The 17,161-nt window shown below is 41.6% G+C and overlaps 1 protein-coding gene across 1 annotated transcript in view; it reads left to right on the top strand.

Moving 5' to 3' along the window:
* The window catches only part of nrxn2a (neurexin 2a), a gene marked incomplete at both ends in the record, with an annotated part of 214,644 nt that extends 197,781 nt beyond the window's left edge, over positions 1 to 16,863 (top strand). Inside the window, 5 exons of the mRNA XM_084075179.1 lie at positions 5,094 to 5,265; positions 7,898 to 7,987; positions 12,060 to 12,388; positions 14,436 to 14,520; positions 16,043 to 16,863. Of these exons, the coding sequence (XP_083931305.1) occupies positions 5,094 to 5,265; positions 7,898 to 7,987; positions 12,060 to 12,388; positions 14,436 to 14,520; positions 16,043 to 16,863 (1,497 nt within the window). The remainder of the gene's footprint in view (positions 1 to 5,093; positions 5,266 to 7,897; positions 7,988 to 12,059; positions 12,389 to 14,435; positions 14,521 to 16,042) is intronic.
* Positions 16,864 to 17,161: the final 298 nt, after the last annotated feature.

The following is a 17,161-nucleotide window of genomic DNA, read 5'->3' as shown; positions in this document are numbered from 1 at the left end:
TATAATAATTACTAGACTAAGTACGATTAAAATGGAAGACAAGAACAATTCGTAACAACGTAAAATATACGAGAACATTACAAGGCCGAATTTCCTTTTGGCGATTGGCGAATAACACGTATCTATCTCAACCCATTATGAGCGGGAACGCATGTGTCATTTTCAGATTTATTTGGCTTCAACAATAGCAGATATACAAACATATATATGCTATGAGCTTGTAGATCTGCTTTTTTTTTATCGTGAAACTTTTTGCTAATCTTGGAATATATATTCAGAAGAAAAATGACACGATTTTTCAAAAATAGAAGATATACAAGCTCATAGCACGGCACTCGATCAGATCTATGAGCTTGTTGATCTGCTATTTTTGACTAGCCAAAGAAATCTAAAATGACACAGATGCTTTCCCGGATTGAATTGGTTAAACAGCAGTACATGCAGTGCATGCACGGAAGTTGGGAAATGAATGCACCAGGGAATACAGGACAGATCCAACACTGCCACAGCTGGCAAGCGCGGTACCCTCTGCAGCATGGAGGGACCAAGGATAACAGGCCTGTGGAGGCATGCAAGACGTGTCCCCTTATACTCAAATGCATGCAGCAGTATGTGCAGTTACATTAAGGGGACAGTATCATGCTTTGGCTGTGCCTTTCAATGACTGTAGTTGTTGATTGTTATCATAGTCTATATTAGGGATGTGCCGTACACTAATTTCATGATACGATAAGCTACGATATTTGGCTCACGACATCGATACGATACGATACGATACGATATGATATATGGCACTTTTTTATTATGAAAATATATGGGGGGGAAAAAAGCTTATGAAAATATATGGGGGGGGGGAGCTAATGCAAACAAATACTTATTTCTTTCAAAACAATATTTATTTTTTCCAAAACGATACATATCGTCACGAAAACGTATCGCGATATATCGCGGGACGATATATCGGCACACCCCTATCTATTGTAGGCTATTTACCATAACATATGTCCATTTTTATTGAATAAAAAAAAAGTACACACAACAAATAGATAAGCACAGCAATAACCTAAAGTCAATATCAACACATACACATTAGACACTAACAAGAACACCGAAACAATCAGACAACATTCTGTCTCTTTCTGCCTTCTTCAGTATACCTAATTCCCATGATGCATTTTGCCGGCAAGTACAGGGCTGGCATGCTGATATGGACTATGGTCATTCATTACATCATCCTGACTCATATTTTATGAAGTCAAGATCGATATTTGTCTGTAAACACAGACAATGTCATGACCACTGAGGGTGGCGGCTCAAAACCAAGAAGTAAGGGTTGAAGTAAACCCTTTCCAGCACAAATTGGTGCCGCTAACAATGAGGATTTTACTGTATATTTAGTAGCATGTACGTTTATGTTTTCAATTAGATATACTACAAGCCGGAACATGTGCAGGTTTCTAATCAAGCGGAAAATAAAATGGTCTGAATTAGTCTCAGTAGATGGAGACAGTGAGATGGCATAAAATGGACGCAGTCAGATACGGTGTGCGGTGTCTATGATAATAAGGCTCATCATGTCCCCAGTACATTTTCAATGCTGAAATTGAACTGCATAGCCCAAAACAGAAGCCATTATTCCTGTGTGTTTCACTTCAGCTGTGTGTTTTCCTGTATTTTAAGTTTCAAGGTATCCTTTTTTTCCCTCTCAAATTTATTCCGATGTTTTTAGTCATGGCCCACGGCTATGGGAATGCACAGCGCTGTGCATCAAAAGGGAAGCTGCAGGTTGCAGAAATCTAAGAACCCCCTCACACTGACTCTCCATGCAGCTCAAGTAGGAAGCCAGATGCTCCCTGGAAATGCCTCTCGCAGAGCTAATGCCCTCTGTCAAAACAAGTAGGTAGGAGGCTGGGTAGCCGTGACAGAATGTGCCAGACTAGCTTAATGTACCAAAACACATGGATATTGAAGTAGTACCCAGGAAATAGAAAACTGCAAAAGGCCGGGCACTTGTTTATTCAAGCTTTTAACGGAGTGAAGAGGGTCTACTTTGAGTCAGCAGTCAACCAGGTGGATTGGGGCCATATTGCGATTCCACTGTGAAACTGAGTCAGCACAATGAGGACAGACCTACATTTTAGCATAAGGAAACCCTGTGGCCTCCTCCTTGGTCTAATGGCCCCAGCGCTCCGTTACTGCCTTATGAATACTAAATATGGACAGAGCCCTTGTAGACGTAGCACTTTTTTTTTTACTGCATACCTGCCTTATGCTGCACAAGAAATCCATGCTCTCTTTTCACACATCATCAACAGTGACAATGGATGATCTGTTTTTATAGCAACCCATTGTTTTGTACAATATTTAACTAAGAATTATCTGCATTAGAACTGGACTGGATATGAGCCGCCCACACCTGATTATACCAGCTGTGCATGGCTCATGCATTATGCACAAAGTGCACATTTGTAAATCTCATCCCGTGGTTGCTACTTCCATGAGAGCCATGAGAAATTCAAGCAATGCAATATTGCAATATTCCCAAAGACCATGCACTGTTTGGGAGTGGCATTATGCCTGCAGCTGCCCTGTGGCTGCCCTAAGAAATTGTGCCAGGATAACCGATGATCACCTTTTGGTGTTCAGTGCATTTAGGCCGGCCTGCCTGGCTCAAATGACCCCCACCCCCCCACCCCCCTCTTGTGACCTCGCAGGTTGAACAGGCACCATCTAATCCAGTCTAGCAGTTGAAGCCGAAGGCCAAATTAAGAGGTGGTGCGCTGGGAGTGTTTCGACCAGCGAAGTGAAGCCGAGCATGGTGACGGCAGTGTGTAGCATCACCCCCAGTTACACAGGCACTGTTGGGAGGGAGAGCTCTCCCTCCGCAGAAGTCAAAAGGTGCCATCTGTGGCCTAGAAAGTGATTAATGAGACGCCGCAGGTCTCCATGAGCACCGACGGTGCCACTGTTTTTAATACGGAACACCTGCCAACTCCATTTTACTGTCAGCCCCGAATAAAAGGGCAGTGGGATTTTGGAGGCAGAGATAACGGGATGACAGTAAGGCACTGAGGCCAGGTTTACACAGCCCAGTAGGTGCCACTGTCACAGCGAGAGAGATGTGTTTTCGTCTGCATGGTTTAAGTCATCTTTCTGCATGCGCTCCCCTCTGAATCGAGTCCTCACGTCTGTACCATCCTGCTTTGTTCACTTACATTTCCCCTTGTCTCGATAACAGCTTATGCTTCTCTCTACCAGTCTCTTGTCTGACATTTCTTATCCTGGCACTTTGCTCTTACCTGATCGTTCAAGGATCACACAAATGTTGTCTGGGCATTTTGGACAAACAGCCCTAGCTTGTTCACTTTATAGGCTGCTGTAAACACCGGATAAAAAGCATCAGTTGAATGCCTCGAATTAAATGTCCTTTTTAATCTCGATGCTAATTCAATGCTATGAATGACGAACAACCTGATTACATACCATGGCTCCTACTCAGCTTAGGTTGGTTTACCTCATCTTGCATTACCTTACATAACTGTACCTCACCTCACATTCTCTAATCCTGTTTCATCTCATCGCATCTCACCTCATCTTATCTCATCTCATCTCATTTGACCATATCTCATTACCTTTCATCATATTACATTTGTTTTCATCTCATTGTAGCTCCTCTTATCTCATCTCCACCCCCACATTCTACCACTTCAAGGTAATGACAGTGTTAAGATAATTATTTTCAACTGTTTTGCAACAGGATGCAAAATATTGAAGCCAGGACCAATTATATTCATCTATTGTTAATATCCTTGGAACTCACTGGAAGACAGATAACCAGTATTAACATATTACCAGAAAACTATTTATGTAATGTACTTAAGTTCTTAGTGAAATATGATACCTAAGTGTCCAGAAATCAGCAAGTTCCTGATTTCTGGTCAGGAACTTGCTATTCTAATTTGCCATGTATTTATTCTTACATTTCTGGAACTTGAAAAGGCTATTAAAACATAAGTTGTAGCAGAGTCATTTGAAGGGACTATCAGAGGTGAATGTAATACAAAAAGAAACGTCTCTGTTCTCTCTCAAAATAGCTCTTGTGACAAAAAAAAGAAAAGAAAATAGAGTACATAAAATAATACAGAATCAGATGCATGGGATTACAGTAGTCCTTTATCGTAAACACACCCCATCTGAAGTTCATCATTTAGTATCTGTAAAAATATATAATATACATTGTGGAAAAAGCAGGGGTTATTTTGTCAAAACTTTTAGAAGTACAGCAGTAACTTTTTGCTCTCAATCTTTTAAAACGTTGCCACATTTTAGCAAATATGGACCACCACACACAAACAGGGGATTCTCTGCCACCCAGAGGATTGGCTGGGGAAGCAGCTCTGACCTTTCAAAGAATTGCTAACGGTCTATGAGGAGAGAAAGACAGATGAAAGTAAACTTGGCCAACCAAAAGGGAAACAGCAGGACTCTGTCAACAGTCATCCACGTCAGGGAATCTGAGTTAGCCACCTTGGGAGGACAATCCCAAACAAAGGAGAAAACCTATAGACCATTCCACACAAGAAGTGGCTTTATTGCCTCACCAGGCCTGCAGCAGCCAAGAAACGGCAACCTTCTCTCACTTAACCTTTATGTTCCACACCTATGAGCCTGCACCCTTTTTTTTTAGATGGTGTCCAAAGAAATAATAACCATCCAATCTGTTGCCCAAATGCTAGGTACTCTTTCACATTTAAGAGATATGGGAGCGCTGCGTGGGTCAGTAATTATAGCCAACTGAGACCAAGTGCTCTTTGGAGAGGGTTATCAAATGCTAGGTTCTCTTATTGAAAGAAAAAAAAATCATGATAACTAGATAATAGAGGAGCAAGAGGAGTTAAAATGTCAGGACTTATGAGACCTTCTAGCTTTTAAAAAGCTGCATTTGTTTTCATCTCATTCTATCAAGTAATTTGTTTTTGTTTAGTTGTTTCGAAAGAGGGTATCTTTTAAAACAGATCTCTTCCACTCTGCTATATCTTACCCATTCTCTCACTCTTGCTTTCTCTGTCTCTTCCCTTTTCTTTCACCTGCAGGATCAAGGAAAGATTGGCGTTATCTTCAACGTGGGAACAGATGATATCACCATCGATGAGCCTGCGGTCATAGTAAATGATGGCAAGTACCACGTTGTGCGCTTCACGCGCAGTGGTGGCAACGCCACTCTCCAGGTGGACAACCAGCCAGTCATAGAGCGCTATCCACCAGGTAAGATCATAGTGAGGAACTATGCTGTAGATAGAGCGATGACCTCGAGTCGGAGTGTGTGTGTGCGTGTGCGTGTGCGTACGTGGTAGGTGTGTTTCTGAAAAAGCAGGGAAAAGAGACAAGAACGATTGCTCATAAAGAGAGAACACCCTTGACAAGTCTGAGAGGAAGAGAGAGATAGAGCAAGATAGAGAATGTACAATGAGAAGTGAGGGTGACAGCCTTGAATAGTGAGAGGGACTTCTAGGTATGTTCGTCACACAAGTCTCATAACTTTGAAGATAGTTTCGCAGTGTACTTGGAAGAAGGTCACAATGGAAATGAAAATGTGCCTTTTGACAAATTGCAAGTCAACACTCTTTTGTTTCCCACATACAGATCAATATTAATGCGAGACGTTTTATGACCCAATATATTTCAAACTCTTTATGAAGCAGCCACAGGGACATACCACACAACACAACACAACAAATAACTATCTTAAATGAAGAGATTTACTTCAAGTCACCCTGCTTAGTACTTCTAGCAGTTATTTTTTATTTGCTACCGTGAAGGGTGGTGGTTAAGTTGAGACTGGGCTGAGAATAAGGTCTTTACAGAACCGTCTGGAAAGTGGCCACTTAAACCAAATCTCTGTGGCTACTTTATTCTCTCCAATTTTCTGCCCAATGGGCTTTTATAGAATGCACGTGTGTGTGTGTGTGTGTGTGTGTGTGTGTGTGTGTGTGTGTGTGTGTGTGTGTGTGTGTGTGTGTGTGTGTGTGTGTGTGTGTGTGTGTGTGTGTGTGTGTGTGTGTGTGTGTGTGTGTGTGTGTGTGTGTGTGTGTGTGTGTGTGTGTGCGTGCATGCATGTATCTATCACTTCATGGCATTATCTTGAGTTTATAAACATAACCCATACAAAATCTCTGCAGACGTTTTTGATTTCTTCTTTTCTTATTTATTTGTTGCAAAACATTCGCTGTGACATTGTGTATTTTTCCTGTAGACAGTCTTCCATTGACCCAGTTTTCTCAACGAGGAATATACATGCTGACAAAAAACATTAGGTTTTTCGTCTCTATTCTATTTGTGAATTCAAATTGACAACTATGAAAATTGGATTGCTTTCTACGATTGCTTTCTACAGTGTGTCCATATTAAATGAAAACAACATTGATAGTGTGCCAACTGTCCTTTCTTTGGGATCAATAGTATCTATCTATCTATCTATCTATCTATCTATCTATCTGTCTGTCTGTCTGTCTGTCTGTCTGTCTGTCTGTCTGTCTGTCTGTCTGTCTGTCTGTCTGTCTGTCTGTCTGTCTGTCTGTCTGTCTGTCTGCCTGTCTGCCTCTGTCACAAAATGGTCGCCATGTGCGATGCAAAGGTGTGGACTAGCCGACACCAACTCAGGACTAAATGGACACTAATGGACACTAAGATCGTTGCCATGTGAATATTGTCAATTCTGTGAAAAATACACAAGTGTCAATGTCAATGGAAACCTGGTGACTAATCACAGACATAACTCCTTCCTCATCCCTACACTTACTTCATTATTTTCTTATCCATTTAAACCCTATATACTTCATTGAAGTACACTTGGCCCCTCCTTTTTTCCCTCCACACCAAACCTCTTTCCCGGAAATAGCCGATATCTAAAAGCTTCTTAACGCATCGCATTGTAAGCTTATAGATTGGCTATTTTTGAAGAATGTTCGCCTATTATGACATGACCAGATCCCTGTGGTTCAAGTGGTAAATACCATCATGCCTGGATCTAGTCTATATGTGTTCCCATGACGAGACCAAGACAACAGCTGAGACAACAACTCTTTTACAACACTCAGTTCCAATCAAAAATAACATGCCTTCCTTCAGAGACAGTGGTATTAAGATGGCTCTTTAGTGCTTCATCTGGCAAGACCAACACTGTGTTTCAATGGTACATTTTAAAAACCATTGTTGAAAAATGTTGTTAAACTTCAGGGATGCCATTAATATCAGGACATAATGGATAATACACATCTATACCTCAACAGGCAACACATATTATGACTGAAGGGAGGGGGGGGGGGGTGTTTGGACTTTGGTTGTGTTTGTCTCACCTATCTCCCCTGTTTGTGACATCCATACCTGTCAGTATCTATAAAATCACTTTATCTTTTGCTGTTATAAATATGCACTGTATGTTACTGTCCAGAACATTGAATGCCTTCCTGGTTGTTCATATACTGTGTTGAACTGCTTGCTATTTTTAATGCACGTGTGACTAAATAATAATCATTTATAATGATCTATTATTGTAATAATCTATTGTTTTATTCAATTAGTTGTTACTTTTGTATACATCTTTATATATGTGTTTTCTGAAAACTGGAGCTTTGCTAAAAGACGTTGTAACTAGCCAATCATCACTAACTAGGCTAGAATTTTATAAATAGCCTAAACATTACCCTAATTAGTGTACCGCTGCTACAGATACCTCTAACTAGATACTAAGTAAAGCACAAGTTTCTTTTTAACTCAGATCTGGGTTAAAATGTACAACTTGTTAAACCTGTTAGTCTTGATAATCCTGTTTCTAACCTTGTGATCTTTCAACTTCCAGACATTAACCTATAACCTGTCTCTCCAAACTCTTCTGAAGGGCACTTTGATAATGAACGACTGGCTATAGCCAGGCAAAGAATCCCATACAGACTCGGTCGAGTAGTTGACGAATGGCTACTCGATAAAGGTAAAAATAATTAATTAATTAATTGATTAATTAATCCATTAAATATTTCCTAAACCCTTACACCCGTCCCCCATGAGAGGTGCAGTGCCAGGAGACAAGGGTGACGAGGACCAAATGCTGTCAACCAAATGCTGCTCCAAATGTCAGCGTTTCAATTTGCAGCTCATATTTCATGTAAATGTGGACAGAGTCCATTTTGATCTCCGCAAAGCAGACAACGTCAAACAGAATTTGAAATAATGCAGTAAATGCCCTTAAGATGTAATGTGTTAGCCCTCCCTTGTCATCCTTACCACTTGTGGAAAAGCTGCACCTTTTCAGAGATTTTAAACCTGTTAATTAAAAACACATAATCCCTGACTAACCCTCCAACCCTCTTAATCTCTGTATGTAATTAGATGCTGCAATTCCTACTCTGTGGCTCATTTATGGTAAAATATGTAAAAAATAAAAATATTCTAGGTAACATTATTCCATACATGAAACTAATACGCAGTACCTTTTAACTATGCTAACATGGCCTCATTTATTACTCCTAAACTGATATTAATAACCCTAACCTCCCAATCATATCTTTATTGCTAACTTCAGCTGTTCCCCTCCCTGTAATTTCATACCTTGTGCTGCCTGTACCCAGACAGCCATCTGCAGTTCCAATAGATGTTTCTTTGTTGTTGTTGAAGAGTTTCGCAGCGACAGCGAAGGGGATCAGGCCCTGACAGGCTGTTACACTGGATTGCTGTCCTGCAGCTATTAGCTATGCTAATCAGTATTCTCGTGAGACAAGCTGAATACTGCAATCCCCCACCTATGATATTATACTTCTTATCAGCAAAGCTGCTGACAACAGTGGTGTCAGATGCTGTAGCTGCAGCCAGGGAACAGAAACAATGGCGAGTCCATCCAGAACATTTTCATCATTTTAATGTGCCCGCCTAAGAGGGCCAAGTTGTCAGTCAAGTTCTTGAATTGACAAAGCTTCAGTCTGAAGCACAGTAATTATGTAATTTCAAGTCGATGGTAAAAGACATCGTATTAAATGGTGGCCCTACTGTATAATGTGAGCAGACAATGTGCGATAGGCTGGGAGCCAGGTCCAGCCATCAGGATGTTTCTTGCTGCTTTTTTTCCCACACTATTAGTTCCTTTTAACCTTGGGCCATCACACGTTTCCCCAATATGAAACCCCTTCTTGTTTCTGGTGAAATTATGTAAACTACGATTGCATAAATAGTCATCAAGTATAATGTTTGGCGTATCCCGAAAATAAAGAAGATTCTATTCTCAAAGTAATATTCTGGGGCTTGCTGCCATTGTATTTTTAAGTATTACCCACCTCAATTACTGACAAATTATCATCAAAAAATGTTTTTTCCAGCAGGTTGTGGTGAATGTCACTGTCTCCCTTGTATGTTGAAAGTTCATAGGACAAGGCAATATATTGATTACAGTATATCAATATTGTGATATGAGACTAGAGATTTTACAGGATATCGTAATATTGTGATGTGTATTAGTATTGTCTTTTCCTGGTTTTAATCACTTAAGCCTTATTTTATACTATACTTGTATAGGCCTACTATATAAAAATGCAATGCGATGCGTTGTGAGCTTGTAGATCTGCATCGTCTTTCTTCTCCAAAATGAGCTGAAATGGATCGTAGCGGTCGTGTGGTGAGCGGTTTATAGTTAATGGTTTGGATGTTCACCGACCTGCGGATTAGAACGCTTTCCTCACAAGTGATGATAACAAGACATCCCGAATTAATTCACTGTACTTCTCAAGTTCACCAGCTACGGTGGAAGAGATCCTCCTAAGTCCTGTCATCTTCACAGACGCTAGTCAAGCTTTCAACGTTGAATTTCATGCTGGATTGATGTCAAAAGTAATTCTACCTTTTTCAAACCATGAATAGCTTGATTTGAGGCTTATTATCTACCTCAAGCAAAATACATTTTCTTCTTTCTCCTCTTCTATTACTCCAAATCATTCACAGTTGACATCCTCTTTGACCTGGGAAATATGCTGATCAGTATCAACCAGATGGCTGAAGATTATTCACAGGAACACATTTCAGCTCTGCTGGCCAGCCTTCACTAGTGCCAACTGCATTTCAGCATTCAAAGGCAAAGGAAAGGTGCAACTGATCACGTTTCTGTATCAGAATCCTACGTTCATGCATATCTTAAGCTTAATGAGCCTGTGCTCAGTGCTGCTATAGAGCAGTGGTTCTCAACCTGAGGGTCGGGACCCACATGATTTTGGAGGGGTCCCCAGAAGACACAAAAGTGAAAATGAAATGAAATGAAAAAAGACCATTACTGCATCAAACGTTATCAACAAACTATACTATAAAAACTGGTCAAACATTGGCCAAATTGAGAAATGATATAAGAAAGAGGCAATGTTTTTGAAAATAGCCGATCTACAAGCTCACAACGCCTCGCAATGTAGATGTCCTCCTCTGAAGATGCCTCAGTCTCAGTGAAGAGATGGGTGGAAGAGTGACACACAGTCAGGACAGTACATTTTAATTCCTAAAGCCTTAGTGGTGGCCTTACTGGCCTATGTGCTTTTAAGGCTACTTTCACCTGAGTGCCCATATCACTGGGTATGGACAGTGATGATTAACTTCTTTAAATTGAGGGGCTGCCAGTGACACCATCAACTAAAATTTTGAACAAGCTATCTGTGCATACTGTGTACAACATAAAATATTTGGAATATCATTTGTTTCCCTACCGCAGTATTGATTCATGTTCTTCACTTCAAATGGCAGTAGTAGCAATATGTATGCTGTATGAACTTGTTAGATGCAAGAAATATGCTTCACATCTGGAAGGGTAGTGACTGAAAATATTTTTTTCTCTGATTCGAGGTACAGTATAGTGAAGAATTTCACTATACTGCAATTTTTAAGAACGAAAGGTCATCTTGTGAAATTGAAGCTTATGAACTTTTTCTATAAACTACAAGGGAGGCAGTGATGTTCACTATAAAGTGCTGGAAAATAATCATTCTTTATTGACAATCTTCCAAGCAGACAGTCTTTATTTTATTTTTTTAAATGTGGGGATGTTGTGGATGATATTTTAAAAATAGAATGGCAGTCAATACGATAAACTTATTTAGCTACTTTCTTTATTTCAGGATACTCCCTGCCAAATGTCATGACTATGTATGCGATTGTAGTACCTTCATATTTCCAATTTTCATCATTGTCACCAAAAACATGTTGCAAAAGGGGGATTTAGGGCCCTAAATCCCCAGCTGCCCTGATTTCGGGGTGTTCGTTATCAACTTGTGAACAGGAAATAATAGTCTGAAAAAAGTAGCAGAAAACATCCTGAGGGCTGGACCTGTCTCCCGGCCTATTAGGAAAAGGTATTACATGCTGGTCCTTTCTCCCCAGCACATAATGTGTCCTACTACGTCTGCAGTCAACTCCAGACCACTACCGTTGTTATATTAGAAACCCTTAAATAGGCACCTAAATAATGTCTGTAAGGCTAGCCCGTCATTGTAACCTGTAACCTAAAGTCATAAGTTGGAAACATTCATCAGTTACCAGATATAAATAGTTTGTCTTTCGAATGAACCATTAAGTTCAGCTATAAAGTAAATAAAAAATAGTTTAACTAAAGCCATACCTAGAATCTCAGAGGCCCATCTGGGTTGAAGAATATACCGTCCCATGTTATTATTTATCCCCCCTTCTCTCTCTCCTTCTCTCTCATACACTCTCTCTCTTTAACGCTCTCTCATTCTCGCTCTTTTTCTTCCTCTGTCTTTATTTCTGCCATTTTCCCCCTCTGTCACCATCTCCCCCTCTCTCCTCCCCTCTTTCTCTCTATCCCTCTCTTTCTCTCCCTCACTCTTCTCGCTCTCCCTCTCTTTCTCCCTCGTCTCTCTCTCCCTCCTTTCTTTCTCCCCCTTGTTTCTCTCTGCCTCCCTTGTCTCTCTCCCTCTCTCCCTATTTTCGTTCCCTCCTTTTTCTCCCCCTCCCTCCCTATCCTCTTTCTCTCTCTCCCCACTCCCTTCCTTCTCACTCTGTCTCTCCCAACCCAAAAGGGAGACAGCTGACCATCTTCAACAGTCAGGCGGCCATAAGGATCGGTGGTAGCGACAAAGGCCGTCCTTTCCAGGGTCAGGTATCTGGGCTCTACTACAATGGCCTGCAGGTCCTGAAGCTGGCAGCCGAGAACGACCCCAGCGTCCTGGCAGAGGGCAACCTACGTCTGGTCGGAGACTCTCTGTCCGTGTTGACCACCGACACCACCTCTGCTACACCACTGGCCGCCTCCGACATGTCCACCACGATCATGGAGACCACCACCACCATGGCGACCACCACCACTCGACGTCAGCGCTCTCCCAGCCTGAGGGAGAGCATCTCAAAGGTCAGAGGGTGTATTTACGATGGCCATCGAAGGAGTGTGTGCGTGTGTGTTCTTGTTCAGGTTTTCACCAGTGGTGGAAAAAGTACTCAAATGTTATACTTAAGTAAAAGTATCAATACTGCAATGTAGAAGTACTCTGTTACAAGTAAAAGTCCGGAATTAAAAATTGACTTGGGTAAAAGTACAAAAGTATCGGTATCAAAATGTACTTAAAAAGTACCAAAAGTAAAAGTACTAAAATGTTTGAAAATAGCAGATCTAAAAGCTCTCAACGTGTCGCGATGCGACGTGTTGTGAGCTTGTAGATCGGCTATTTTCAAATAGCCTAGGTATAAAATAGGGCTAAAGTGGTTAATGTATGTTAAATAATGTAATCATTTACATCTGCAAAGTAACTAGTAACTAAAGTTTTCAAATAATTGTAGTGGAGTAAAAGTACAATATTTGCCTCTGAGATGTTATGGGGTAGAAGTAAAAGTATAGACAACTGGAAATACTCTGGTACAGTAAAAGTACCTCAAAGTTGTACTTACAAGTAAGTACATTACTTGAGTACATGTACTTAGTTACTTAACCCTAACCCTAACCCTACGCCACTGGTTTTCACTCCGACACAACGCTACACCAGGCGATTTCACTTTCACGGTGTTGCACACTGTAAACCAGAGAGGGCTGGATTGACAGTTAGATTGCTCAGACCTCTGTGTACAGTAAGCTGAAGGTATGAGCTACAATGTGAAGGGCTGAGTGCATCCAGGTTTTTATTTCAGTGCAACACTACAATGGGTGACTTGGCTAATTAGTATTGATTAGTGTAATTGGGTAAGGGTTTCAGCCCAACCCAACGTCAAAACTGCACCACTGATTTCACTAATTAGTTCCACCCTCTCTTATTAAGGGAGTAATTAACTGAACAGGTATAGTGTTTAATTGAATCCCACTATTTTAAGACATTAAACACCAGGGGGCGGGTCGTCTATCATTCTTGATTCTGCCACAGATACAAATCACTTTCCAGTGTTTGAAAAAAAGAACATTAAAGTTCCAGTATATTGTCATTTGTTCTTGTCTGCCTTTTAGGCATATCCATGACTTACCTTACCTTTGAAAATGAGTGTTGCTTATTAAAATTCTAAGCTTTTCAGAAGTAAAGTAATTCTTTGAATTTAGCTCTCTACTAAGGCTTTACTGTTATTAAAATCTCATTGAAATTGGAAAAAGGGACTGTGAAATTCAATTCCCTTTGAAGGTGTGCTTTGTAGTATTTGATGCAGCAAAGTTGGTTGTCCTCGAGAAAAAGGTCCCTTTTAAAGCTTAGAATAAAGACTGCTTTAAGCAGCCACTGCTCCTTTCATTGTATAACCAAAACATCGGTTTATTTGCCACCTTTGTAGTTGTGAACTCATTTTGGTGATGCGTATTGTCATGAGTGGAAATGTCCTTAGTCATTCTATAGTAATGTGATTGCAAATTATATCAAAATAGAAAGGTGGCAAATCTTCACCAGGAGGCATGCCCTAATGACTATAGACAGGTTTCCTGTTAGTAAACATTGAGAGGAATATGACCGCGCAGCTGCGGGGGGAAGCCTATGGGTGCGTTTGGAAATTACGCACCGGAGCACACTCGGCTATTAGTTTGTATTGGCCAGTGCGCTCACTGCCGCTCAGGGCTGTATTTTCGAACGCGCCTTCCACCCCCAGGCATGCGCAGATTGCGCATTCTGCTCTGTGATGACGTCGCTCGGAAACCCGTCTATAGCAATGTACAGTATGTGCAATTACTACCTAGAGCCATGAAACACTAGTGTGGCATGTGATTACCAGTTGTAATGTAGATTGTCGCTACTGTCTTCCTCCCTCTCTCTCATACACATAGTACATAACCTATCTCTCTCCAGCTTTGTGACATTCAAATTTCTATAGATAGAGCTATAGAAAGGTAGGTAGGTAGGTAGGTAGGCAGGTAGGTTAATAGGTAGATTGATGGATACAAATGTGTGTAAATGTATAAACAGTAACACATTGTCCCGTCATTTCCTCTCCAGCCCCAGAACTCTGATGATATTTTAGTAGCGTCAGCCGAGTGCCCTAGTGACGATGAAGACCTGGAAGAGTGTGAACCAGGAACAGGTGAGTCGGACATCTTTGTGCCTGTTGGAGTCTGAAACAAGGTTTATTATAATATGCAGGTTTCTGTAGCCCAAATGTCCCATGGGTTTTCTCTAGATAAATATTTGTTTTATTTTCTCTCAAACAAAGTGATTTTCACATACTGTAGCATCTCTGCAATTTACTGTTAATGGTTAACTACTGGTGGTCTGGTAAGTTAAGCTTATCAACTACAACTCACTGTATACTTAACATTACTGCTGATCATTTTCCAAAGCATATCATTGTTTGTTTGTCTTTGAGGATGCCAACGTTTTCCATTAATTTCATATGATATGAAAACCAACTTGCAGGGACTTGAAACATGCTTGAGATGGGTAATCTAACATACAAGATCTATTGCACCATTAGTTTTTCTTATCAAAGTTACATTATAGTTGAGTTCTAATGCATTTTACTGCATGGATTGATTTGAAAAGAATAGCCGAAAATAGTCAGTCCCCGGAGAACGGATTGATTTACAAATGCAAATGTCAGTAACTTATTTACCGTGCATATTTGTTAAGTTAACAATGATTCAGGTTTGTTCAGCGGCATTTCAATGACTTTGGACAAAATGCAATCAAATTACAACAACGTCCAAAAATGAAGCAATTAATGGTTAAATGGTTTGTGTTCATGTGCGATATATCATGGCAAAGCTGTGAGTAGACAACATGTTTAGACCATCATGGTCCTTTTAAAGGTTTATGTTTTCTCTTTGTTACAGTACATCGTATTGCTTTCCTCTGTGCTCTCGTGGTGTCTCATATAAAGCAATGGTTCTCAATGTTTGTTCTGTAACTCTGAGAGTAAATAAACACAAATAGACCCTTACGGGTCAGATTTAAATTAACAATGAGGATTTTACCGTGTGAAGAGTGCAGAGATAAACAATTGTATCAAATGGGGTTCCTGGAAATGAAAAAGTAAGAGAATCACTGAACTGAACTATACTGAAAGCCCAATCTACACTGTAACATTCTCAGTGTTTTTTTACTCTGAGAATGTACAAATACAGGTCCATTTGGTTTCATTTGTATAATCTCAGCGTTACCCTTGGTGGTCCCCGGATCCAACGTTGAGAAACCGTGATCTAAAATGTTTGTACCTCTTGTATTAAGTCTGTATTGCACTCTTATTATAATGACTAGTGTCAGTGTATGTTCAACGGGGTAAATCAAAATAACCTCTTGAGCAGGTGCACTGTGATCAATGAATACACACGAGACATGAGAATGAAAGATATTTACTCCTTTCAAAAACAAAAGTTTTTCTTTTGAATTTGAGATCTGAGAAGATGTTCAGGTAACATACTTCATGACACAGAACAAAATGCAATACTTAGTAATAGCATTAATGTGATGTTTTAGGAATATTCTGCATAATGAGTACATTGTTTCTCTCTGCTTGCGCAGATCACAATTGCTCATTACTCCCAGCTAGAATTTCCTAACGCTGCTCTAATGTAGCCTTACCCTACCTTCTCTGTTTCCCTTTCCAGGAGGGGAACTAGTGTTGCCCATAATAACAGTGGACTCCCTTGAGCCTCCGTCCATCGCCACCCATTACCCTGCTATTCCACCTCCTCCCACCCTCCTGTCACCCCTCGAGACCACCAAAGAGTCCCTGATCCTCCCGCCCCACCCTCCCTGTCCTCCAGACCAAGAAGACTGCGGTGACCCCGTGGAGGTATCGGCCTTCGGCTCCGGGGAAATGACGGAATCTGACGACGAGGACTTTTACAGCAACAACTCCCCCATGGTCACTGACAGGACAGTCCTTCCTCCGCCCCCTGCCGCGGCCGCCGGCGAGGGTGGAGTCCAGAAACCCCGCCCCATACCCCCTTACACCCCCACGACCAACCCCGACCAGCTCCACATCCCGGCGGGCAAAATGAACACCCGCGACCAGGTGCTTCTGCCTCCCGCCGCCCCCCCATCCTCCCGAAACACGCCGGGACTAACGTACCCCCCCAATTTTCCCCATGTGCCCACAGCCGACCCGACCGCCCCCGACGAGAGGGCCCACCCGGGCGCCGTGGAGGTGATCCGGGAGTCGAGCAGCACGACGGGCATGGTGGTGGGCATCGTGGCGGCGGCAGCGCTGTGCATCCTCATCCTGCTCTATGCCATGTACAAGTACCGCAACCGCGACGAAGGCTCGTACCAGGCGGACCAAGGCAACGGCTTTGCCACTGGCTCCCCCACAGAGGGCAACGGGGCGGTGGTTAAAGACAAAGCGGTGACGGGTACGGCAACGGCAGCCGTGGCCAAGGCCGCCACAAAGGGCAAGAAGAACAAAGATAAGGAGTACTACGTCTGAGACCAGGCACTTAACGGGTCATTATTTTCTTCATTTCGTGCCCCTTATTTACCAGGTCCACCTTCCAGATACACCTCACTGGGTTAAAACGAGAAAAACAAAAGGGAAGAGCGATGTTTTAACGGCTACATTTGTTTTGAGTATTACTTGCTCCGCTCCTTTACAGGTAGAAGTGGTCAAGGCCTCTTCTGAAGTATGTCACCTGGGTTAAAACTTGGTCTGAATTCACCCAATCTTTGCTGGCATACCATTTATTTATTTATTTTGCGTTATGCACCAGTTCAGAAGAAGCATATCC

This window comes from Gymnoscopelus microlampas (assembly GCF_963454915.1).
Source record: "Gymnoscopelus microlampas genome assembly, chromosome: 12".
Taxonomy (NCBI): domain Eukaryota; kingdom Metazoa; phylum Chordata; class Actinopteri; order Myctophiformes; family Myctophidae; genus Gymnoscopelus; species Gymnoscopelus microlampas.
Note: the sequence above shows the minus strand (reverse complement) of the source record. Positions and strands in the feature narration are given on the sequence as shown.